Here is a 25,289-nt window from a genome sequence, read left to right on the forward strand (position 1 = left end):
ACCGGCGGTGGAGCTATAGGTCCCGCTCGGATCTAACTTTACGCGTTGCAGGGTGCGGTCAGTCCTCTGCTGTTAGACCACAGTCCTGTTCCCTAACCAATTCTTTAAGGGTGCCTTATGCTCGGCACCTGTATTTCCTTTTTCCTTCTGTGGCAAACCCCATTTCCATCTGAATGCTGTTCTTCTTGTCTGAGTCAAAAAGTCATGTGGAAAAGAGGGGGTGTTGGATAGTCGAGGGAAGAGAGGGCGGAGTGGGGTCAGGTCTTTTCTTGGACACATCAAGGGACCAAGGGAGCAAAGGAAAACGAGCAGGCAGGCCCATCAATTTGGCCCAAAAAGGGGGACGAAGACTTCAGGCACATGTGGGTTAGCAGACAGAGGGCTTCAGGGCAGCCCTTCAACCTTTCATTTTCCACGTTTGAGATTGCGGTCTCGTCCCGTATCGTGTTGCTCTGCAGCTCCACCTTCGGTCGAGGTCACATGTGTCTCATGATCTGCAGCCAGGCTGTACGTCACGTCCGACCCTTCTCCTCCGATGATCGTATATCTTTGAATGGGTACAGAACAAGTTTTAGAGAACTGGCAGGAGAAGACATTTATGCATTTGAATTCCGCCCTCAATCCTATGCATTTGGGGGCTACGTTCATCGGTCACAGTCAGAACCCTACCACCATGAAGTATACATGTCGGCATTCCTACTGTGTTTGTGCCAAGTCTATTTATCGTTCATTCCGGCTAACCCTTTCAAAAACAGGGCAGGGGTGCTATCATCGAGAGAGCGGGAGGGAAAACAGGCTTTCATCGAGGAGCGACAGTTAATCGAGGTCATCAGTTATACTTCGAGGACAGCTGATATGGAGCAGGGGTCAGGGAGAGGCGGGGACGCTTTGGACATTCGCGCTTGAGTGCAGAGGGGTGGGGCAATCTGGGCATTGGGGATCAATCTGGACATTGGGGCTTGTATCTCTAACGAACAGAAAATAGGATGCCATTGACATATAGTCCCCCTATAAAAGGGCCAGATTAGGGGACATCAGCCGCCTTACCTGTCCCTTCCTTCTTAGCCAATTCAAGTTCTTTCAGTTTGTAGAAAGGAGAGGTAGTAATATGGCGAGTTACAATCATTTTAGTTTCTGTCAATTTTGCTGAACACCTTCGCGTTCAATAAGTATCCAATTAGGCTGGTGCTGGCGGGGCACAATTCTACCACAAAAAGAAAGAGGCAATAGGGGGGGGGGGGGGCTCTCGTAGAGAGTGAGAGTCGTCCGCATTCTAAACGAGCCATTCGGTACACGTATGACATGTAGAAAGGTAGAGAGAGAGAGAGAGAGATAGAGAGGGAGAGAGAAAGAGAGACGTGTACGGTAACAGGTCATTTAGTGCGCTCACAACACAGAACGGCAGGGGTCAGGTAACACGGAAACGCAAACAGAGGGAAGACATAGACCCATACATTACATACACACAAACTCAGACAAGGGAAGACAGTGCGTGTGTTACATACAAAAAAATTCACGACAAAACATAGAACAGTTATTGACCAAAAAGATCTCTTTCTGCATGCTGCGCATCTTTAGTATCCTATTTATCTACGTTCTGAGCTCTTTTTACCTTTTTCCTCCTTTTTCCTTTCGTTTGCCATCTTTGCGAGCGTTCTCGGTTACTAATACTTACACCTCGGTCAGTTGGTCAGGAATTAACCTGGTCGGGTTGCTGCTCACGGTGGGATCTTTGAATCATTTTTCCTTTTCTCCCTTTTGGCGAAAAGGTTCTCCAGGCTGAGGCAACGGAGGGCATTAATCGGGAGAACAGTCGGACAGCTTAGCTATATCTATAAGGGTGCGAGAAGGAGGTGGTACACGTTTTTTTTTTTTTAAACATTAACAACATTCCTAGTCTTCCAGACGGGCGGTGCTTAGGTAAACCTTACCCCGGAACTTTCCTTGTCCTTTCCCTATCTAGTTAAACGTCATAGTTGCATTATCTGGCATGCTGGTTCGAGTCATAGTCTGTCATATCGTACTAACACGTCGAGTATCTACGTCAGTCCATCCTCCCAATCACTAGGTTCTGAGGGAGGTACAGTCATGTCTAAGTAAGGGGGGGTGTTACATCTTACAAAGCTCGTCATGTATAAGCACTATGCTCCAATTCCCTACTTCCCCTTCCGTCGGTCGTTCGGTCATCACTCCTCCATACTTCAGCCGATGTTCCGACGTGACCTGCAGATGGGAGGAGAAAGAAGGGGGGGGGGGCAACATTCAAAACACATCAGCGCGCATAAATCCGAAAATGTTTTTACTTACCACATACTCGACCTACCTCCACACGGTGCATTCTCTACCATCTCGGCGTGTTAGAAACATAATCATTGGTGTTCTGCGTATCCGCATGAATCACTCGAGCGTGGTCTTTTAGATCATGCGCAAGGGTGGTGGTCAGGTGGCGTTTCTTCAGTATTGCTTAAGGGCATCTAAAACGTTTTTCCTGCTGCCTGTGGCATACAAGGTAACGGCTTAAGTATTGGGCTTTTTTTTTTTTAACCTTCAACCTTAATAAAGCTGCTTACCTTTCGCTTATATCGGAGACAGTAGTAACACATTCGAAACTCATTAATGCAATCGCTACAGTTGTACTTGCTTTTTCAAAAACCTTTAATAAAAGTGTTGGCGCACAAATACGAGCCTACAACCCAGTGGGCCGGCCACAGAGCAGACTGGAGCCGGGCGTGAGGGGGACGAAGTCGGTGGCCATTCATTTCATAATATAAAGTGCGGCAAGTGCAATAACATCGTATCGAAATTCATTGGGAGTAAGCATCATAAATGTCGAAAAGTCAAACTTTCAATAACCATCGTGCGTCAAAACTTAATATCAATTCATTGTCCGAATGCTCAATTTCTACCTATTTCATATCAATTCATTGCTTTAACACATAATTGGTACCCACCCTATACCAGTTCATTGTCCCAACACATAATCAATATCCATCCTATGTCACTTCCTTTTCTGAACACATTATCAATATCCATCTTATCTACTTTCATTGTCCAAAAACTACATACATATCTCAGAACATCAAGGCTTGAGCAATCAGGGTACAACAAAGAGCTGAAAGTTTCTGCGCCATTTTGGGCGAGGTCAGGCAGGTCCCAGTACAGTCAGATTGTCTACACTGACTCGTGGTTGGACCAGAACCTCTGTTGGCAGTTCAAGGAGTTTTTCGCAATAGGGTAACAGACTGGCGATATGAACCATCAGTCAAAAGTGGGGAGGGAGGCAACAATCTCTCCTACCGGGTCACTCTGGTGTTCCACCGGAACTGAACACGTTGGTAGTCTTGCAGGGTTTTGGGCATTTCAAAACTGAAGCTGGCGCCGACATGAGTGCGTCGACGTGTCGTGGTTCCATCGGGGGACGGGGGCGCCCGCGTGGAGGGGTCGGGGCCCCCCGGCTCTTATAGAATCTTCAAGGTTGAGGAGAAGAGCACAGGACGTGCACCAGTCCTAGGCCAACAGCCGTTTTCCGATTGGGACCCTGTTGTTCGAAACGTTGGGGTGTCGCTGGAAGCCTCCACCTAGGGAGGTGGGGGAGGCTCGTTCGCGCCGCCTCCTCCTTCCAGCGACCCCACGCCGCTTCTCGGCTCCAGCACTTTGGGATGGCCGTACCAGGCAATGAAGAGAGGGGGGGGGGGTCGGAGGCAGCAAGACACCCCCCCCCCCGCGGCCTGCAGGGCACCGTTTTCTCTGGACTTTTCGTAGCGGCCGGACCAGGCGATGCGAGGGGGAGGGGGGGTGTCGGTGGCATGTGCAAGACATCCCCCCCCCCTCCGTTGTCAGGGCCATCATGAAAGAAAGAAGTAGTGCCGCCGTGTGCAACCCTCCAGTGTTGTCCAAGCAGGGCGCTACCTGCAACCCTCCAGTGTTGTCGCAGAAGGGCGCTGCTGACCTCGGCTCCGGTTTTGTTTTTCTGATGGCCGGAGCAGGCGATAGAGAGGGGGGGGGGGCGGTGGCAGAGGCAAGACATCCCCCCGTGGCCCGCAGGGCAGCCAAAAGAAGAGAAAGGGGAGACCATTACAACTTTCGGGGCCGTCCGCCCCACAGCCTCCCCTTCCGATGGCGGCGGCCAGCCGGGCCCTGCTCTGCACCTGCTGAGGCCTCGCCTTCCGGATGGGCGTAACCGCGGACCTGTTGCACTTCGGGAGCTTCCGGAATGGGGGTAGGTATCTGCTGATTTATATCTATCTCATGTTACCGTTATTTGGGCGTGGCGGGCGGTGGGACAGACATGCTTTGGTTAGCGAGGGAGCGGCGGGGCCTAGCTACCTCGTGGCTGTCTTGGCGTCAAGCTTGGCTTCTTTCGCCATTTTATATTTCTTATTACGGACTATTTCTAATGTTTCTTATTTTTAGTGAAGTCGGAAACTCATCAGTGGGCTACTGACTTAGCTCGACTTCTTTTTCCTTCCTTTTCTAGTGTGTGTTTCATGCTAAAGTTTCTGTTAACAGGATCCAGCGATCACTTCATGTTTTATATGTCCTTTTACCAGGGATACCCTCCGGTTGAGCCGGATGATCTACCTCCAATAAATGGTCCGGGTGGAACTAGATTATCAATCAGTGGGGAGTGGGTAGGCATGACGGATTACAACGGGGACAAAAGTCTGCATTACCTACCCTTCTCTATCTGCAAAGAGAGACGAACGTTCCTATTCGCCGCTGTTTGCAAACAGAGAATGTCTCGTCTCAAGAAGAGAACCAATATTTCAAGTAGCAACCAAAGCTAAATGAACCAATAAGCGAACAATATCAGTATTTAAATACCGATTCCAATACAATCAATCAGATGGGTAAACCCATCCTACCAATCAGGCGTGAAAAACGCCCTACTTAATCTTACCCGGACCGGACCATGTGGACAGTTCTTCGTCTTCCCTTTCCAGCGCCCGATCGTTCTCTTACTCCATGCAGCATTCCTGTGGGCTTCCAGCCAGGACAATAAGTCACTCAAGAGAGGTCCGTTCAGAATCGGCGAAGTTCATTCAATCGGCAGCCGGACGAGGGCCCTCTCAAGGCAGGTATACTCACATTTTTTAGATGTTCACCCCATCGTCTGGACCTCTCTTACTGGACCCTATGTCAGTGGTGGGCCCCGCGTTGGGACGCCAATTGTGGAAAGTCAGCCCAATTTACAACCGATGCCCAGGCTACTGGCGCAAGACGCCTCTTAGTTCCCATTCTGAATAGTTACCAAATAAAGAGACGGGCGCTGGAAGCAGGAACACAAGAACAGAGTTTTATTTCTCATGAGGAGAGCCTGTCATTTCGGACACGAAGCACAGTGTCTTTCCGGAGGTGCTCTAACAAGTTCTCTGAGACATCGCCTTTTATACATCACAAACATTCCTTATTACAATAATGACATTGTGAAGCAAGGAAAAGACATCCCCGACCCCTGCCCGCTCTGGCGCAATCCAACACGTGGCTACAGTAGAGGTCCTCACCCCATACAATGGGAGGGGGCTATCACCCAGCTGAGTGTTCCGCTGATTCCTTTGGAATGTGTGCGCCTGATCGATTCCCGGAGGGGTGGGGAGGTCATGATCAATAGTAACTCTTTTGAAGAGGGGCGAGTGCATACAGTGGTGGGCAACAAACTGTATCCTCAGGCGAAGGAGATGACCAGTGGTCCGTGCGGACAATCGGGCTCAGTGGAGGGGTCATCAAGGGAGGGGTATTCATGGGAAGAAGGGAGGTGATGATCAGGCACGGGGTGTGATTCCCAGGGACAGAGTCGCACAGAGAGAGAGAGATCTTATGACCCGCACATGAGAGAGCGGGGGCAGTCAGGTACAGCTGGGGGGGTTTAGGTCAGCTGAGGGGAAGGATGCTTCTTCGAGAGAAAATGGGGGGGGGGGTGCGTGGGTAGTAGGGTCGCGCAGAGGGCTATACATGTGAGAGTGGGGATGCTCAATGCGTGCAGGAGGGAAGCCGGGGATTCCAATGAGCGGGCAAAAAGGTCATGGTGCCTAAAATGGCTGTCATGCACATATGAGCACGGGCTTTTACTGGCGGAATGATGCGGTCAACGTTTCACGGTATTCATGGTGCCTACAGGGAGGGGGATGGGAGAAGGCAAATGAACGCCGCTTATGTACAATAATATTGCTAATTTCCACAGTATCAGTCTCCGGAAATTGCAATTGGGAACCAGATCGGGAGGCCTGGGTGTCCCTGACTTTAGAGGGTATTACTACGCCAGTCAACTCCAGTGGCTTTTCTATTGGGTGGCTGGTAGGAATCTACACAAGATTGAATTCACACCGGAGCGACTGGCACGAGGAGAGTTACACTCCCTGCTGTTGCGGAAAAGCAGGATCCCCCCGGACAGTCACCTGCTTCTTCACACGGCCTTAATATGCTGGAGAAGAGCACTGGCATACACCTCATCGACAAAACCATACGCAGCGAACATTCCCTTACTGGGTATTCTGACACCGCAAGGCAGGACCACAAGGCAGGTACTGCGCCCATGGATAGAGAATGGGATAGAGGAGGAGGGCGCATTTTCTGGGGACGGAACCCTGCTGGACCATGAGTCCTTTCAACAGATCACAGGCGCCCCCACCCCAGATTGTATTTATTGCATGCTGCAATATCTCATTACATCCAGACCACTTGGGCGCCACAGCGACTCCAGCCCACACAACACAAGTTAGTTCACTTATTATACTATATGGGGGCAGGGGTGCACTTGGAGAGATGGTTGTATACAGGGATCAGGGAACATGTAGCCATTCAACTCACCACACTTAGAGATACGTGGACTCGGGCTACAGACGAAGCACTGACAGATAAGGCCTGGCAGATTATTATTGAGCACCCCAGGCGAGTGTCACGGAATGTTACATTTAGATTCATACAAGCAATGGTGCTGCATAGGGCGTATCTAACCCCGAAGAGACTGCATGAGATGTTCCCGAACCCCCCACACACATGCCCACGTTGCGGGGAAGAAGAGGCCGGATTCCTCCACATGCTCTGGGCCTGTGCACGCCTGCGGGGTTACTGGACGAGGATATGTCAGATACTGGGGACAGTTAATCAGATGCCGGTACCGGTGGAAGCCCTATACTGCTTAGTGGGGTTTCGTAAAAGACCCAAACAGTTGAAGGCCAAATTGAAATTCTTAGATCTGGCACTCATATTAGCAGTCAGGGCATTGACAATGAGATGGAAATCCCCCGGACACCCCAAACGTCCGTGTGGCAGACGGACCTAGTGAAATGGGGCCGAGCGGAGGGGTCAGCCCTTAGGAGAGAAGAAGAGAAAGGACAGAGGAAATATCCCATAGCACAGGACTGGGAGGTAATGCTGATGGATTTGGAGGGGATGGACCTTATACTGTCTGGAGGAGATAGGGTGTGATGCTTATAAGGGGTTTCAAGTTGGTGGGACAAGGTATTCTGACACCCAGGTTAGCGTACAGGACACGAGTATACCTACGTTATGATCTACATGGTTACGTTATGAATCAGAAGGCACTATACTATAGTTGTTTCACTACGACCAGGAGACGAGGGTGGGACTGTTGGGGAGGGGAGGGAGGGACAAGGGCTGTTTTTTCCTTGATATGTTTAGTGGAGCTGAAAGACTAATGCAGGCTGTACCTATAGTGGAACTGGACGGACATTTTAACACTGTACACGAACATGAGATTGTTGGATTTAATCATTGGTGGTACATAAACTTTGAGGCAGCCTCACATGTTGCGGGGAAGTATGTAAGCACGGTAGCGACAGTTAAGATGTTTTGACTCTTCAGCTCTTGGGAGGGGTGAAAAGATAAAAATGGGACTGATGGAAGTTACATGTATCAATATGTAGAAATGTCACCTTGATGCAATCAGTCTTGAATTAAGAGTTAAAAAAAAAAAGGATCACCTCCAGACAACAGCTAACCTCTTCACATCGCTGGGATTCTCCATCAATGCTTCAAAGTCACACCTAACTCATTTGCAGAGGCTCCCTTTCATTGGAGCCATTATGGACACAATGCTGTTTTAAGCCTTTCCTCTTCCGCAACAAGTCTATGACATTCAGGCTGTGATCCTGATGTTTAAACAGTTGGTCTGGGACACATTTAGAATGGTTGTAAAGCTTCTTGGCCTCCTGCATTCTGAAGTGGGCCACACCAGGTGACACATGAGGGCCCTGCAGTGGGATCTGATTCTCCGTGGGCTCAGCACCAAGAGAACCTCTGAAATTCCATTTAGGTTTCAGAGGAGACTACAAAAGATCTGCAGTGGTGGTTGCTGGACTGTAATTGGACAAGTGGCAGACCCTTCTCCTAACCCCACCGAGAGCTAACAGTCATGATGGAAGCATCATTGATGTGTTGTGGAGACTATCTGGGAGAGGTGGGGATCAGAGAACTCTGGTCTCCAGCCGAATACCTCTTCCGCATTAACCTGTCGAAGTTGCAGGTGATTTGGTTGTCCTTCCTACAGTCCATCAAGGGGGAACGAGTGTAGATCCTTACAGACAACTCTCCTGCCATGTGCTTCTGCAACAAGCAAAGCAGATTGGGGTCGTGGGTCCTATGCCAAGTGGCTCATTGACTCTGGAGTTGTGTAAGCCATCAGCGCATTCAGGCTGGGAAAAGTTAACAGGCAGGATCTTTAAACACCAGTGCTGAAAAACTAAACAGGCTTGCCTAGAGGATGACGAATGGCGGCTGCACACAGAAGGGGCACAGGGCAACTTTAAGCTTTCATAAGAACCCTGTATCGATCTTTTTGTCACTGCCGGGAATGCACAGTGTCCAGACTTTTGCACTTTGAGTTCCCAAGGTATTTCTCTGAAGAAAAATAATGGAAAGGACACACCACATAATTAATAACAGAATAATAAAGTCCATTAAAAAAAACAGCAACATATATCTAAAGTGCCAGAAGTCCAGAACACATAATATGTTTCTAAAAATATATTTAATTTTATTTCGTTACAGGATGAAAGATACACCCAATGTGTTTCGTCCCAATGAACAGAAAGGACTTCTTGAGGGCCAAATGAAACACATCAAACCCATCAGTTCTCATGTACTCATAAAGAGGAATGTCATTTCTCAAATACAATTTTCCCTGTCTCATTATCTGACAGCTAGTGCCCAGATTTCATGAATTGTTGGTCCATTAATAGCTTTAGTTTATAACATTCAACAGCATGTGTCCCTAAAGGAAGAGGTTACTTTAGGTTACGGGGAGCAGGGGAGACCACAAAAAAACAAGACTAACACAGGGATACTCTGGACCGTCATAGCATCAAGGAAATATGATGACATGTGGAAAGACAACTTCACTTGTCGATTTCTCCTTCAAAGGTTTTCCAGTCAATATATCGTTCTCTTGCAATATCTTACTCAAAAAGAGAACTTTCATAGTCTATGCTTAATATGGAAGACTCCTTATCCAGGACTCCATTCTAATTGCTTCTATATTTGTATACTTTGGATCTGGAACCTCAATTTTGAAAGGAAGCCTAATACAGGACTTGACATGTTTTCATCTACCTTTTAGTGTAGTGGCATGCAGAGCCACAAAGCCAACGTTTTAGTGGGTCATTGAGATAAACACCCTGGCAAGACGCTGGTCATAGCATCACACCATGTTGCTTCCTCGAATAAGAGCACAATGTATGCAGATTCTCTAAGCTGGGCACTACCAGTCTGCCAAATGCAAATAACCCAGGGATGTAGAGCACTCATTTTTGTGGATGGACTTATTGTGCAGCGACACACTTCACAAATGTACAAAATCATTTCTTCCAAGATGCAATTCGGTTGGACTGAGATTCGAGACACCTGTACACCTTCCTGCCTAAGGTTCTGAAGAAGATTAGGAGTGACCAGACCTAAGTCATTCAAGTGACTCCAGACAGTGCCAGGGGATTGTGTTACCCAGAACCTTGGTCCAGGAACATCTGTCCTCTTATTCGGCGTCCTTCTCGATAGGACAGACTGTCACAACAGCAGAACAGGGTCTTGCACCCGCAACTGCACAAGCTGCACCTACATTCTTGGCGATTGAGCGGCAACAGTTAATTGCCTCCAGTCTACCCCCCCCCCCCCCCCCAACCTTCCCAACCCCCCCATAAAAACGGTAGTTGGGGTTCCTCTGGTAAGACCATCTCTGCGGGATGCTGGGAGTTTTATTGCTAGGTGTTTTTCCCCAATTGTTGAATTTTCTCCTTTTCTCCGTCTCTAGCTCTGCAAGGCCTTGCTCTTCCAACAGGTAAAGGTTATTTTTCAGCCGTATCAGCTGTTGTACTTTTGCCTGATCCCTTCTCTTTTTAAATCACCTGTTGTGATGTGTTTTTTGAAAGAGTAGACCTAAACGTTCCCATCAAAACCATCTCTAATGGACCCTCAATCTGGTGCTCACATTCTTGATGTGCACCATATTCCAGGACAATGCACTGTTTTTCTCTAAGGTTGCTTGTGTTAAAATGTGTACCTCATTGTAATCAAATCTGCATTTTATAAAGCGCAGACAAATACACTGATGCGTCTTGGCGTTAAAAACCGAGATCAATCAGACCACATTAGCATTTAGTGAACAGACAGGTTTTTAGAAGCTTACGAATGCTCAGGATTGAGGAAGCAGATTTTATTTCCAAGGGAAGCAAGGTACAGCTCCGTGCAGTATAGATCATGAATCTCCTGCTCCCTCGGGAAAGGGGTTGTGAGATGGCACTACCAGATTCATGGCTGTGAATTCATGTGAGTGAAATACAAGAACTTTCTGTCTAGCAACCATACACTTCCATTTTCCCAGACAAATTAGTGCTAAGGACTAAGGCAGCATCCCTCCCAGATCTTGCAACGCCTTTCAACATTGGACTTCCTTTCACACATTCATGAAGGATTACTACCTGGATAGGCAGGTCCAACAGGAAAGGCACTTTGCCCGTTCATCCCTGCAGTATTTCCTTGTATGAGCCATTCCACAGATCAACCACCTTCGGAGCTTTTGCTATGGTATATTTTGACAAGGAGAGAAATATGCAGCTAAGCATATCCATCAGAAAAACAAACTGCTTACCTTTGGCAATGCTCTTTCTGGTGGATCACCTCCTCCCTGTTCTGTGGAATGAACTAAAACGTTTTCAATCAAAAAACCTGCACAATCAGAATACTATGAGCCCTGCATCCAACATCACTTCCAGGGCTGTACGGATTCAACACAGAGCAGCACAACAACACCTATCAGCTCGTGAAAAATCTTGTGATCCTTTCTGGTGCCTACGGCATTTACCAGGGGAGAAATATGCAGTTAGATAAAGTATCCACCAGAAAGAGCATTACCAAAGGTAAGTAACTAGTTTGTTAGAATGAGTGCAAATTAGTGATTAAGAGTGTGAGTGCAAGAGTGACTGAAAATCAATGAGTACAAATGAGCAAGAATGATTGTAAGTGAGCATGCGTTTTTATGCTTGCAAGTATGCTGTTGGGCCTTGCAGACTCAGGGAAAGTTTTGGTGTATAGAGACACTCATAGCAAAATGCTGATATGGGCATACTTCAAGCCATACGTATATATAAGATACCCAGAGCAAAATACTAGCATTGGCATACTAGTGGTAAAGCTTTTACTGTGTGGGCTACAGTTTACACAGCTGTTTGCCTACAACCCTGAGGCCGGCAGCAGTAATCCTATGTATAATTTTCAGATCTTACACAGCTCTTACGCCTACAACCTAACCGGCCAGCAGCAATGCGTACTTCTTGTGCCGCGCAGTGTTAGTCCAGCCATTTTCCAGATTGCTTCTGATGCTATATTGTTTAACTTATATTAACCACAACAACAGAAACAAATACCCTCCCTCCCACCTGCCTACCCATTTTGCCAACAATTGTCTTTACATGTCGTACAGTCAACATGCCATTATATGTTACGGTCAACCTACATGCTGCCATACCACCTCCACTAGTTACTACTCATCTCATGCAAACAGGTATATGTGATTGTGTATCAAGTTATGCAAGTTGAAACAAAACACACAAGATGATGTACGGAATGTTGCACAATGGCAAAACATTCACCCCCAGTCACGGATCTGGGTTTAATCCATCGTTATTTTGCTCACCAATCCACCCCAGTTCAGACATGGCAATATGCAAATCGGTCTTGACCATGTGCCTCATGGGAACAGTCCAGCCCGAACTGCCAAGCCATGTCTTCCCTGGACCGGAATCAAGCATCCTAGGACCGGTTTCTGGCTATCAGCCTTCTTCAGCCAGGATAGCTTGACTCCAGTGGCCTAATGAGCAAGGGACCCACGTCTGGGCATACCCTTCCCACATAGGGTGAACAGCAAAACCCACTAGATGATGGACGGAATGTTGCACAATGGCAAAACATTCACCCCCAGTCCCGTGCTCACTAAGCCACTGGAGTCAAGCTATCCTGGCTGAAGACGGCTGATAGCCAGAAACCCTTCCTAGGATGCTTGATTCCGGTCCAGGAAAGACCTGGCTTGGCAGTTTGGGCTGGACTGTTCCCATGAGGCAAACGGCCAAGACTGATTTGCATATGGCCATGTCTGAACTGGGGTGGTGTGGGGAGCAAAATAACTATGGATTAAATCCAGATCTATGACTGGGGGTGAATGTCTTGCCATTGCACAACATTCCGTCCATCAATTTTTGTTTTTGCATTTGTCACCCCGAGTAGGACGGGTATGCTCAGACGTGAGTCCAGTGCTCTCCATGCCACTGGAATGAAGCTATCCTGGCTGATGATTTGTCTCTCACCAGAGCACGAGGCCAAAGACTGTTCCGCTTGTGCCTCTTTCCGCTCCAAGAAGACGATTCGGGACCGACGAGCTTGAAGAACAATGGTTCGCTTGTCAGCTTCGATCCCCAACGACATCTTTGGAGAGGGCGTCGACGTACCAGAACATCAGCACGCCGAAGAAAGTTCCAGCTTTTCTGATGCGAAGACTTAGACATCGAGGACATCACTCCAGCTCAACGGGTCGTAAGTAAGACCGTCGACCCCAACTCTTCCTCAACACCCTCAAAAAAGGCTTCAGTCACACCTTCACCTTCGGGCTCGGGTGCACACCGAGAGACTGCTTTCCATGCCCCGCCTTCGGGCCCGGCAAAGAAGCCTACTAAGCCTTCAGGCGGCTCGGGCTCGAGTCAGCCTTTTCCCGGTGCCGATACCATACTGACACCGAAGAAGAAGCCATCTTCCTCAACCACGCAGACTGCTGCTCCGACACCTAAGCACACAGCGCAGAAGACTGGCAGCGGCTCATCGGTGCCGAAACCGCACTCTGAGCCAAGTAAAAAACCATCTAAAGGCCCGATTCATATGCTTCGGAGCCGAAGAAACACCCAGAACCGAAAAGACATTTCAAAACATCACATTTCTAAATCAAAAGACCCTAGACCATCTACCGACTCGGTGCCGAAAAAACCTCCGGAACCGGAAACTTCGACGCCGAAGGATCTGCCCTATACAGATGAACTTTTTACACCAGATCCTCACCAAAAAACTCTTGTTAAAGGTCCTAAGATCCTAGCCAACTAGCTACCACTAGAGATGCCTGCATCTCCTCCTCCTCCAAAGAAGAGAGATATTGCTACCTCTCCATTAGGGGTCCCTTCTCCATCACCACCCCATACTCTTCCTCCTCCTACACCTCCTCCACCACATCCTTCTCCTACACCATCCACTAATCCAGATGATGATGTGGATACAAACTCTGATGACACAGGTGGTGGTGCACACGACCCAGTAGGAACCAATAGTCCCCCTCAGTCGCCTAATCCTTGGGATGATTATAACACCCCTGATGTACCTTACGTCCCACAAAACGATGTATAACCTTCCAGACTTTCCCCACCATAGGACACTATAGGTTTTAACCTTCTAGTCCAAAGAGCTGCCCAGTACCATGGGGTTGACATGCACACTGATGCTGTGGAGGAAGATTTCCTTTTAGACACTTTTGATAACACACAAAGGTCTACTACCATTTTGCCAATGCTTAAAGGCATCATTAAGCACGCAACAGAGGTTTTTAAAGATCCCGTCAGGGCTCGGGCCCTCAACCTTCGCATTGAACAGAAATATAAAGCTGCCCCTACAGACCCTGTTTACATCAAAGGTCCAGCACACACTATATTCTTTAGTAGTGTCTAATGCACGTAAACGTGCTAATTCACAAACATGAGGGGAGGCCTCACCACCAGATAAAGAATCTAAGCTCCTTGACGCCTCTGGTAAACAAACAGCGTCACAGGCAGCAAATATTTGGCTCATTGCCAATACCCAAGCGTTGTTGGCAATATATGACAGGGCACATTATGATGAGCTGGAGTCCATAATGCAGCATCTACTAGACCAATATGAAAATAGGGCCAATGAACTCATACAGGGAGGTAAAAATATTACTAATGCTTCCATTCGTTGTGCCTTAGATGCTGCACATACTGCCTCAAGGGCAATCAATACCAGTACCCTTTTGCGGAGACATGCCTGGCTACGTATTTCAGGTTTTAAACCTGAGGTACAAAATTCCATCCTCAATCAGCCATTTGATGAGACACATTTATTTGGCCCTAATGTTGATGTGTCTTTAGAAAAAATGAAAAAAGACATAAACACAGCAAAATCAATGGGAGCCTGCAGCTGCAAGCTCCCAGACGTTCTTTTCGTCACTCATCATACTGAGGCAAAACAAGAGGCTACTCCTCCGAAAGCCCTTTCACTTCCTACAAAACCCCTAGTCAATCCACAAACAGTAAGGGCTACCAGAGAGGGGTTTACAGGGTTAACAACAACAAAGGTAGAGGCAAAACCAACAACTCCCGCTCTGCCTCCAGCCCTACCCAATGACTTTCCTCCCCTTCCCCTCCAACATTCCACTCCTGTGGGGGGAAGACAGCAGCAATTCCTTCCTGCTGGATCAACATCACATCAGACAGGTTGGTGCGACAAATTATTCAGTGAGGTTACTGTCTAGAACTAACATCTACCCCCCCCAAACATACCACCTAAACAGCGTCCAATGTCACAGGAACATCTGTCACTGTTAAAGCAAGAAGTAATGTCTCTGCTAGAAAAAAGTGCAATAGAACCAGTTCCTCTGCACCAACAAAACAAGGGGGTTTACTCCGTATATTTTCTTATTCCAAAAAAGGACAGCTCTCTAAGGCCTATTCTGGACCTCAGACTGCTAAACATATACATACAGTCAGACCATTTTCACATGGTCACACTCCAACAATTCCTTACTCTCCTGTTACAAAACGACCTCCTTGCTACTCTAGATCTCAAGAACGCATACTTCCACATTCCCATTCACAAGGCTCACAGGAAGTATCTCAGATTTGTAATAGACGGGCAGCACTATCAATTCAAAGTACTCCCATTCGGAGTCACAACAGGAACAAGAGTATTCACCAAGTGCCTAGCAGTAGTGGCAGCACATTTACGAAGACAGCACATCCACGTCTTCTTGTACCCCAACGACTGGCTCGTAAAAGCCAGCTTATACAACCAGTGTGTGGAACACACTCACGCCACGGTCCAACTGCTCCACAACTTGTGGTTCACAATAAACCACACCAAGTCTCATCTGCAACCATCCAAAGTACAACAGTACCTCAGTGCTACAATAAACACCTCAACAGCGCTAGCTTATCCCACTCCAGTAAGGATAGCCAGCATGCAAACTCTTCTCACAAACTTTCAGCCACAACACTCCCTTCCAGCACGAGTGTTCATGCAGCTCATAGGGATGATAGCCTCTTGCATTTTCATAGTGCCCCATGCAAGATTTCAAATGCGTCCTTTACAAGAGTGCCTGTCACGTCAGTAGTCAATTAACAGAGCTAGTGTTGGTGGACTCATCGCTCTCTGCAGTGGTGGAACACCAAAAACCTTTCCAAGGGGCGACCATTCCTAGAGCCAGTTCCCCAAATAGTCTTGACAGCGGACGCATCGCTCTCCGGCTGGGGAGCCCACCTGCTGCAACACACCATGCAAGGCAGGTGGACACCACAACAAAAGTTACTTCATATCAATCACCTGGAATTACTAGCTATATTCCTAGCGCTGAAAGGTTTCCAAAAACAAGTATCAAACAAAGCTGTGTTAGTCCGCACGGACAACATGACAGCCATGTACTACATTCAGAAACACGGCGGAACACACTCCCTGCAACTCTCTCGACTAGCTCAGGACATATGGAGCTGGGCTATACCTCAAAACATATTTCTTCTAGCCCAACATGTTCCAGGAGTACAAAACACCATTGCAGATCTGTTAAGTCATCAAACACAACAGACCCACGAGTGGGAACTTCAAAAGCAAGTTCTTCAACCATTCTTTCAGATGTGGGGACAACCTCAGATAGACCTCTTTGCCACTCACGAAAACGCCAAATGCCCAAGCTTCGCCGCCAGATATCCACACCCACTGTCCAAAGGCAATGCGATATGGATGAACTGGTTAAACAGATTTGCGTATGCTTTTCCACCTCTACCACTCATGCCACTAGTAGTACGCAAACTACAGCAGCATTCTCTAACCCTCATCCTAGTTGCTCCAACGGGGGCCAGACAGCTGTGGCACACAAAACTGCTACAACTGTCCGTGGTACCTCACCAAAAATTATACCTGTTCCACATCTTTTAACACAGAACCATGGAGTGATCTGTCACCCGGACCCAGCTCAGCTCAACCTAGCGATCTGGCTCCTGAGGTCTTAGAATTTGGATATCTGAACCTTCCTCCAGACTGCATGAATGTCATAAAAGAAGCTAGACGCCCAACCACGAGAGCATGTTATGCAGCCAAGTGGAAACGCTTTGTAATATATTGTCACAACAATAAAATGAATCCCCTAGACGTGTCTATTCAACACATCATAGGATACTTACTGCACCTCCAAAGATGTAACTTAGCCTACACGTCTGTTAGACTGCATCTTTCTGCAATAGCAGCATATCTACAAAACAGACAGCATCTATCTCTGTTCAGAGTACCTGCTATTAAAGCCTTTATGGAAAGCCTTAAGAGAATAATTCCTCCCAGAGTGCCACCTTCACATGTGTGGATTTTAAACATTGTTCTCGCACGGCTAATGGGACCTCCCTTCGAACCATTACATAAATGTGAACTACAATTTTTAACATGGAAGGTTGCGTTCCTAGTAGCTATTACTTATCTGTGAAGAGTTAGTGAACTACAAGCACTAACCATTCAAGAACCCTTTTTGCAAATGCATCATAATAAGGTTGTTCTACGTACTAATCAAAAATTCCTGCCCAAGGTCATTTCCAGCTTCCACCTCACTCAATCTGTGGAACTGCCCGGTTTCTTCTCGCAGGCACAGACAGCAGAAAGAGCTCTTCATACCCTAGATGTCAAAAGAGCATTGCTATAATATATCGAGAGAACACAACCCTTTCATAAGACAAAGCATCTTTTTGTGTCTTTCTCACCACCGCACAACGGTAATCCCATTTCAAAATCTGGGATAGCTAGATGGATTGTCAAATGCATACAGATTTGTTACCACAAAGCTAAATGTATGTTATCTGTACCTCCTAAAGCCCATTCTACAAGAAAAATAGGGGCTTCAATGGCATTTTTAGGTATCATTTCCCTAGATGACATCTGCAGAGCAGCTACATGGTCTACACCGCACACATTCACAAGACACTATTGTGTAGATGTGCAAACCAAACAACAAGCTAATGTAGGCCAGGCTGTTCTCAAAATATTATTTCAAACTACTGCAACAGATAGGGGTGGTTTCCGCTAAGAGTGGGTACTGCTATATAATCTATGCACAGTGTGTAATCTGCAGCTCATACGCCTCGAACGGAAAATGCTACTTACCAGTATGCATCTGTTCTTGGCATGTAGAGCTGCAGAGTTACACACGCCCACCCGCCTCCCCGGCTACCCTTGTCTGTTCCACTATTATCTTAATTAGATACTTAATACATGGGCATGCTTCCTTTTCTTGCAACGCTCCATCATTTCCCTAATGGCGAAAAACAATCTGAAGATGGAGCCGATGTCCATACGCAATGTGGTCCAAAGGAGGAGTCACCTATCTCGTGACTTCCAAATAACTTTTCAGGACAACAACAAACTGCAAACATCCGGGCCCAATGTTAGGTGGTGATCTATGCACAGTGTGTAACTCTGCAGCTCTACATGCCAAGAACAGAAGCGTACTGGTAAGTAGCATTTTCCTTTTATGTGTATCCTGTCGATTAACTTTGCAAGTGCAAACGTTTTTCTGCAATAGTGTAGGTTATGCCAGATGTGACCCAACCTTTAGACTTCTTTAAGCAAAATTACCCATTTGGAAAATCATAGTGTTGAGATACTGTTATAAAAGTAGCTTTATGTGTTCATGTAATCACGAATATCATTGACATGTCGGTCACCATAGGTTTTTGCCATTTTCAAGATAGGCACTAAATTTGAGCTCTGAGAGGTTGGGGTATATGTGAGGGTGCTTTATTGTACCTTTGGTGTAATTTCACAAGTAACATTAAATCCAGTTTTAGGCAGCTTCTGTACCACCAGCAAACTCCGAAACAGATACCTGGTAAAAATCAAAGCTGAGCTATCAGCAACCAGACAGTGGATACACACAAAGTTTTTTGGTATTCTGTTTCTCTTCTTTCAAGTGCACCTCAAATGTTCTATATAAACCCAACAGATCTGTCAAACATTCTGTGACACTGTAATGTTAAGGAGAGTCAAAGATATGAGGCACATTTATAACCCTTTCCCTGTCTGTGTCATCTTCTTTTTCTGACCAGACTTTAGAATGACAGATAATGGAGACTATTTTAAAAAAGGCCTGTGGGGTTTCCTGTGCGTACTGGTTGCTCAGCAACAACCTAGCCCCAACTTCTATATATAAAACTGTATTATCATTCACATTTACTTAATTGGGATTGAAGAACACCTATCCAGCATGCGCAGGTAAATTGTAATAGTTATTCAGGCATTCGCAAAAATGATTGCCTGAAAAAAGAAAATTAAAGGTGAGGGGAGAGTTAAAGTTGACTAAATTGTTAATCTGAGCTCTGCTATCATATCAGAGATGCTAACGAAATTAAAATAAATTAAGGTACAGCCCCAAATTTGGCTAGCAACATTACCATACTAATTTAACATTAACTCGTACTCTCTGTAGTACAGCCATTATAAGGTTAGTGGTCACAAACTATATAACACAGTGCACAGTGCACAATTTCAGGAACAAAATTGATAATCACTACCCATGGATGTAATCCAAAATTGTAAACCCAGAGACACATTACTGCTTCATACTATATCCAAATTAGATTAATACACTATCAATCAAAGGAATATGTTAAACATACAGTAAGTCTCGAGCACTGAATATACTCGTACCAACATTATACATTTATACACATACAAAATTCAACAGATCTCATTGGATGCTATAAATAAAAGCTAAACTCGTTTATGGATTGATCAGATCTAGCAATTATAAGACGTAAAATGTAGTACACAAGTATATAATACCCGAATTAATATCATACAATGGTATATAAAATGTAGCCAAAACAGCACAATAAGATATTGTGTCCTCCATGTCAGACTTTCACAAAATACGAACACGGTCACTTTGTAAAGAATTATTCTTCAATTGCCATTTTTAGGCTGTCTCACTCCAGCTGCTGAGTCAAACAATCGTGCAAACTTTTTTACTTCACCAAATTCTCAGTCACTCATTTGTGTCTTCTTTCTGTCTTTCACAAGAGATTGAGATGGTCATTAATGTTAAGTTATTACTGAATGTTAGAGGAGGTTGAGCCGTTTCCTTAACTTGTTTTTATTGTACATAGCAATATTGGTATGAGAGTGGAGCCCACATTAACACTTTTGTCAAACCTAAATCAGTTTTATTATTGTTTTAGGTAGTATATATGAATGTGCTTTTGCAGTGCTTGCTCGTTGTTATTGAAGGCTTAGCTTCGGTGCTGAACCATGTGTGGGCTGACACCAGCAGCGCCTCTTCCTCTTTGGTTGACCACTTATCATGTGTATGAGGCTGAGACCTTATGTTCTAGAATAGTTGCCTTTCCTTTGTATCAGTGTGTTTATTTTTGTCAGTAGTTACTGCCAATTCATGGAGGAAGTGTCATATCTGTGGGCCGATAACATAGGAGGCAATGTGTTGTTAGGTAAGGTGTTCTTGAGGAGAGGGTACTTTATGGGGGTCAATCGGCATCTGATGGCTCGTATTTTGTTGGGGTTTCGTGATCTTCCTTCACATGGACTGACTTTCATATGTATGCTTAATTTCCCCAGTTCTGATTTTGTCCTTCAGTTGCAATTTGGTAAAGTTTATCTTCACCAGTTCCTGATCATAATATGAAAAAATATAAAATAAAATAAATGAAATACTCTTTACATCCTAAAACTTTTTCTCATCTAAATCATTTATATATGGCATCTGTTTTTCGATTGCATCAATCTTCTCTAAGATGCCTTTAATTGGTAAAATCTATTTAATTTTAACTATGCACTTTTTGTAGGACTGCCTTAGATCATTCTCCAAAGAGGAAAAACTTACAGACAACAATAGATTTGACTGCAGCCATTGCAAAACTCGAAGGGATTCTCTTAAAAAAATAGAAATCTGGAAACTGCCGCCTATTCTTTTGGTGCATTTTAAACGGTAAGAAAGTGTTGTAATCTTTGCCTTTTATCTTCATTTGAGCCCCTCTCACAACATTTTTGTTTGCTAGACCCATCATTACCTAGAGCTTCACATATATCTTATCATGTATGACTACTATTTAATTTGTGTGCATTTACAGTATGTCTTTTAGTACATATAGCAATATTTTATCATGCATTTCTAGGTAATATGTTGTATGTTAATTAAATTTGAGAGTTATGAAAAAGCATAGGGAATTTGAACGAAGGTGGAAAATATTTCACACTTGATTATTCCCTTCATACATGCGAATAACAGGGTTAGTTTTACCCAAAGTAAAGTTGAAGATATTATATAAGATGTGTTCACAGATCTGTCCAGGAGAGAGAAGTTTCATATATTCCAGAAAGAGCATCTACGACAAACAGTCTGTAGTCTCTTCTCACACATACTAACTCATTCTTGCTCAGGTGATTGTATAAACGCAACAAACAGACTTTGCCATTGAAAAGTGGTGGTTCCTCCGGTAAGGTGGAAAAGCATTGCCCCACTGCACGTTGAGCAGTGGAAAATAAAATGAACTGATAATAACAAAGTTATTATAATTTTAATTTTCTTTGCGACTCCAGCCAGGTCGGGCCAGGCTGGGCTCCCTGCCATGAGAGGGAACTGGAGTGATTTGCACTACCTCCTTAAATGCACATGACGATGTGTGGCTTATAGCGTGTTTATGTTTGTTCATTTGATTTATAAAGCTTATCTATCACCCCATTAGGTTTTCATGGGGCTATAACAGATCTAAACCCATTTGGAGTGCTGCTATCAGTTGTCCGGTATAAATATGAGGAAAGCACCAGATCTTAAGACTACTCATGAACTTCTAGATCAGAATCATGTTTTTGAGTGTGTCTGAAAACATATTCCACTTTTGAGTAGCTGTAACCGAGCAAGCCCTCCCACCAAATGTTTTGCATGTAAATTTGGGGATTACAAAGTTCATCTGAAAAGCTGACCTTGTAGTAAAGGTAGGATAGTACAGTTTAAAGCGAGACCTGGGAAAGGAATGGCTCGGAAAGTGGATCACTCCTAAATAGATGAAGTTACAATAATCCAGCCACCAGGTTATGGAGACATTTTAAATTTTATTTTTGTTGAGATGATGTAAATAGATAAAGCACTGACTTAAGAGAGTGTAGTGCAAGTTGTAAAAGTTAATGCAGGAGCTGTTTTATGCCGGTGTTTTTTGTTTTTTTTACTATCGGTATGTCCTAGGCTGGATTGTCAAAAGTGGGCTAAAGTAGTGCCATGGGATCTAAAGGTCCAACAAACTGTATCTGAAAGAGACACGTTAGTGATAGATTCCTTACCTTAGAATATCCCCAGGCATCAGACTGGATCCAGAAAGTTTTGCTTAGCAGTACCCCTGCGAGTCAGTAGGTGGCGTCCTGCGGCTCCGCGTCCATCACTGGAGTCGTAAGCGTCATTTCTTTCTTTTTCCGCGCCAGAAAGCACAGATCCGGATTGAGCACGTACCTTAGTCACTTTTTGACTACTCTTTTGAGACTTTTGTCTCCCCCTTTTTTTTTCTCCTGGAGCACGTAGGGATGCCCGGCTTTAAGTCCTGTGAGGCCTGCCACCGTAATATATGTGGGTGGCGGACCCCCACGATGTGTGCCTCTACTGCCTGGAGACGGACCACGACTCCCGGGACTGTCGAGCTATGGCCCCGAAAGCCTTGCGGGAGCGGCTTCAGAAATTTCTGGAAGTTCGGCATTCGTCGCACCGCCGCTCTGGGTCCAGGGGCCATTCCCAGGACCGGAGCTGTCGCTCCTCAGGCTCCAAGTCTTCGCCTTTGGATTCCGGTAAGCAATGCCATAAAAAGAAGGCAAAGAAAAGTGTTCGTTCTCAGACATCCCCCAGTCACTCCTCAGACGAGGGTGACAGGGGTTCTGGCCCTGCGGCTCCTCTGGAGCCTGGGAGTCCTGCTGCCTACCCGCCATACCAGGGTCCGTCGGAGACTCTCAAACTTGTGCAAGAGTTTCTTGCTGCCATGGACTGCCTTTTTAGGCCTTGGGCTACCGCCGGCAGGTCCCGTGTCCAGATCCTGTTGGCCCGGCGGCTCCGCCACCGGCGCCACAGGATCCTGCGCCATTGAGTCAGGTCCCGGCGCCACGAGGTGCAGCGGTGCCGGCTCCGGCGCCGCCCTCGGCTCCACCCCCGGCACCGCACTGGGCGCCGTTTATACCACCCCTGCCCCGGTTCCAGGACCATTTTGTTCCGGTCTGGGATCCGCATTGGGAAGCGGACCCGACCCGGCCTCGGTGCCGTTCCCGGCTCTAGCTCTGCCGCCGCGACCAGTTCCCTCTACGCCAGAGGCGGACGACGACTGGGACGGGTCCGAGGACCCTCTTGCCAGGCCATGTGATTCTGAACAACATTGGGTGGACGACCTGGAAGACGCATGCAAACTCGATGTCTCTTCTGACCCGGGGTTTGCCTCTCCACCGCCTACTATGGAGGAGGGTGCTTCCTACACCATGGTGCACTGTTTGGCTGCGGAGGCTCTCAATCTCGACCTCCCTACAGTGGCCCTCAAAACCAACCTCCTTACCGAGGTGCTCTAGGCGACGTCTACATCGTCAGAGCTGCTGCTTCCTTTTAATGAGCCCATACTGAAGTCCTCTTGGGCACTTGGTTGCGGCGGGCCACAGGGGCATTGGTGTTTAAGAACGTCACCAGGCGACACCGCCCGGTGCCTGGTGATCCCGCTTTCCTGACCACTCACCCTACGGGCGAGAGCCTGGTCATTCAGGCCTCGACGTCGCAGAGTGCCTTTCCCACAGCTCCACCAGATAAGGACTCTAAAAGGCTGGAATAACTTGGTAAGAGGTTGTTCTCGTCGGCCAGCTTAGGGCTGCGGTCGGTTAACACCGCCTGCTTGTTGGGCCGTTACTTCCACGCAGTGTGGGATTCCCTTGCTCAGGTCTTGTCTCAGTGTTCTGAGGAGGTCCAGGCTATCTTTTCCCAAGCGATTGCCAAGTGTAAGGATGTGGCTAAGTTTGCCACCAGGTGATTCATTAGGTAGGACAATTTCCACGACTGTGGCGTTGCGGCGCCTGGCCTGGTTGCGTTCGACTGGGTTCTCGCTCGATGTCCAGGGCTCGCTCATGGACATCCCCTTTGAAGGCTCACGCCTCTTTGGCGATAAGGCCGACAGTGCACTGGAGCGCTTAAGGACTCACTGGCCACGGCCAAGTCATTTCTGCGAAGAATCCTGCCACTCCTGGGTTTCCTTCCTTTCGTGGGCAGGGCAGAGGCAGCCAGGCATGCTCCTCCAACAAGCCTCTGCAGAACCAGCCTCAGCATGGCCGCAGCTGTGGTTTCCGCAGGGGCGGGTCTGGGAACCAGCGTGCAGGTCAGTTTACCCCACCCTCGCTGTTTCCACCTCCAAGCCTTCCTAATCGGAGCTTCAGGGAGCACCCTATGCCGGTGGGTGGCAGGGTCCGCCACCACCTCCACCACTGACGCGAAATTACATCGGACAAATGTGTGCTGCAGATAATCTGCAAGGGTTATTCTGTTCCCTTTCAGTCCTCCCCTCCAGCCATGCCGCTTCGGTGCAACAGCATGTTGGGGGATCATTTTGCTCTAATCCAACAGGAAGTCACGGCCATCTTGGCCAAAGGGGCCATCAAGTGCGTTTTTGGGCAAGAAGTATGGAGCGGTTCTTATTCCCACTACTTTCTGGTCCCCAAGAAGGACAAGGGGTACCTGCGAGCCATCATGGACCTCCGGGACGTTATTCGCTTCCTCCGGAAGAAGAAATTCAAATTGCTGACTCTGGTCCTGGCTGTCCCCGACCCTGGATGGTAGCGTTGGACTTGCAGGACGCCTATTTTCACATCCCTGTCCTGACGGCCCACTGGCGTTACCTGCTGTTCATGGTAGGCCAGGAGCACTTTCAGTTTGCCTTGCTCCCTTTTGGCCTTACCAGCTCCCCTCGGGTGTTCATGAAGGTGATGGCGGTGGTCGCGGCTCACCTGTGCAGGTCGGGGGTGTCACTCTTCCCCCTTCCTCGAAGATTGGTTGATGAAGGCACAGAAGAGAACGCGCAATGTTATCAGTTTTGCGCGTTGGAATTTCCAAGGCGGCACTAGCTCGACAAAGCTTTTCGTCGCGATTGGAGCTGCGGTCTGTTGTACGCCTTTCCACCTCTACCACTTCTGCCCAGATTGCTGAATAAGATCAGGCGCAACCAGGCCCAAGTCATCCTTGTTGCTCCGGATTGGGCACGAAGATACTGGTATCCCGAGCTACTCAGCATGGCGATCGAACCCCCAATCCGACTGCCTCTCCAGGAGCATCTTCTGTCGCAGCAGGGGACCGTTCACAACCCGAACCCGTCCAGCCTCCACCTCCACGCATGGAGATTAAGCGGTGACAGTTGACACCTTTCGATCTTCCTCCCGAAGTCTGTGATGTCATTCTGGCAGCCAGGCGTCCTTCTACAAAAACAGTATACGCCTGCATGTGGAACAAGTTTGTGGCATGA

General features: G+C 47.0%; 1 protein-coding gene across 1 annotated transcript in view; it reads left to right on the forward strand.

The window, feature by feature from the left end:
* USP8 (ubiquitin specific peptidase 8) overlaps nt 1-25,289 on the forward strand; it is a 580,270-nt gene that overhangs the window by 545,162 nt on the left and 9,819 nt on the right. Inside the window, exon 17 of the mRNA XM_086958250.1 lies at nt 20,613-20,755. Coding sequence (XP_086814376.1) covers nt 20,613-20,755 — 143 coding nt within the window. The remainder of the gene's footprint in view (nt 1-20,612; nt 20,756-25,289) is intronic.

The sequence above is a fragment of the Lissotriton vulgaris genome, chromosome 2_1 (assembly GCF_964263255.1).
Source record: "Lissotriton vulgaris chromosome 2_1, aLisVul1.2, whole genome shotgun sequence".
NCBI lineage: Eukaryota > Metazoa > Chordata > Amphibia > Caudata > Salamandridae > Lissotriton > Lissotriton vulgaris.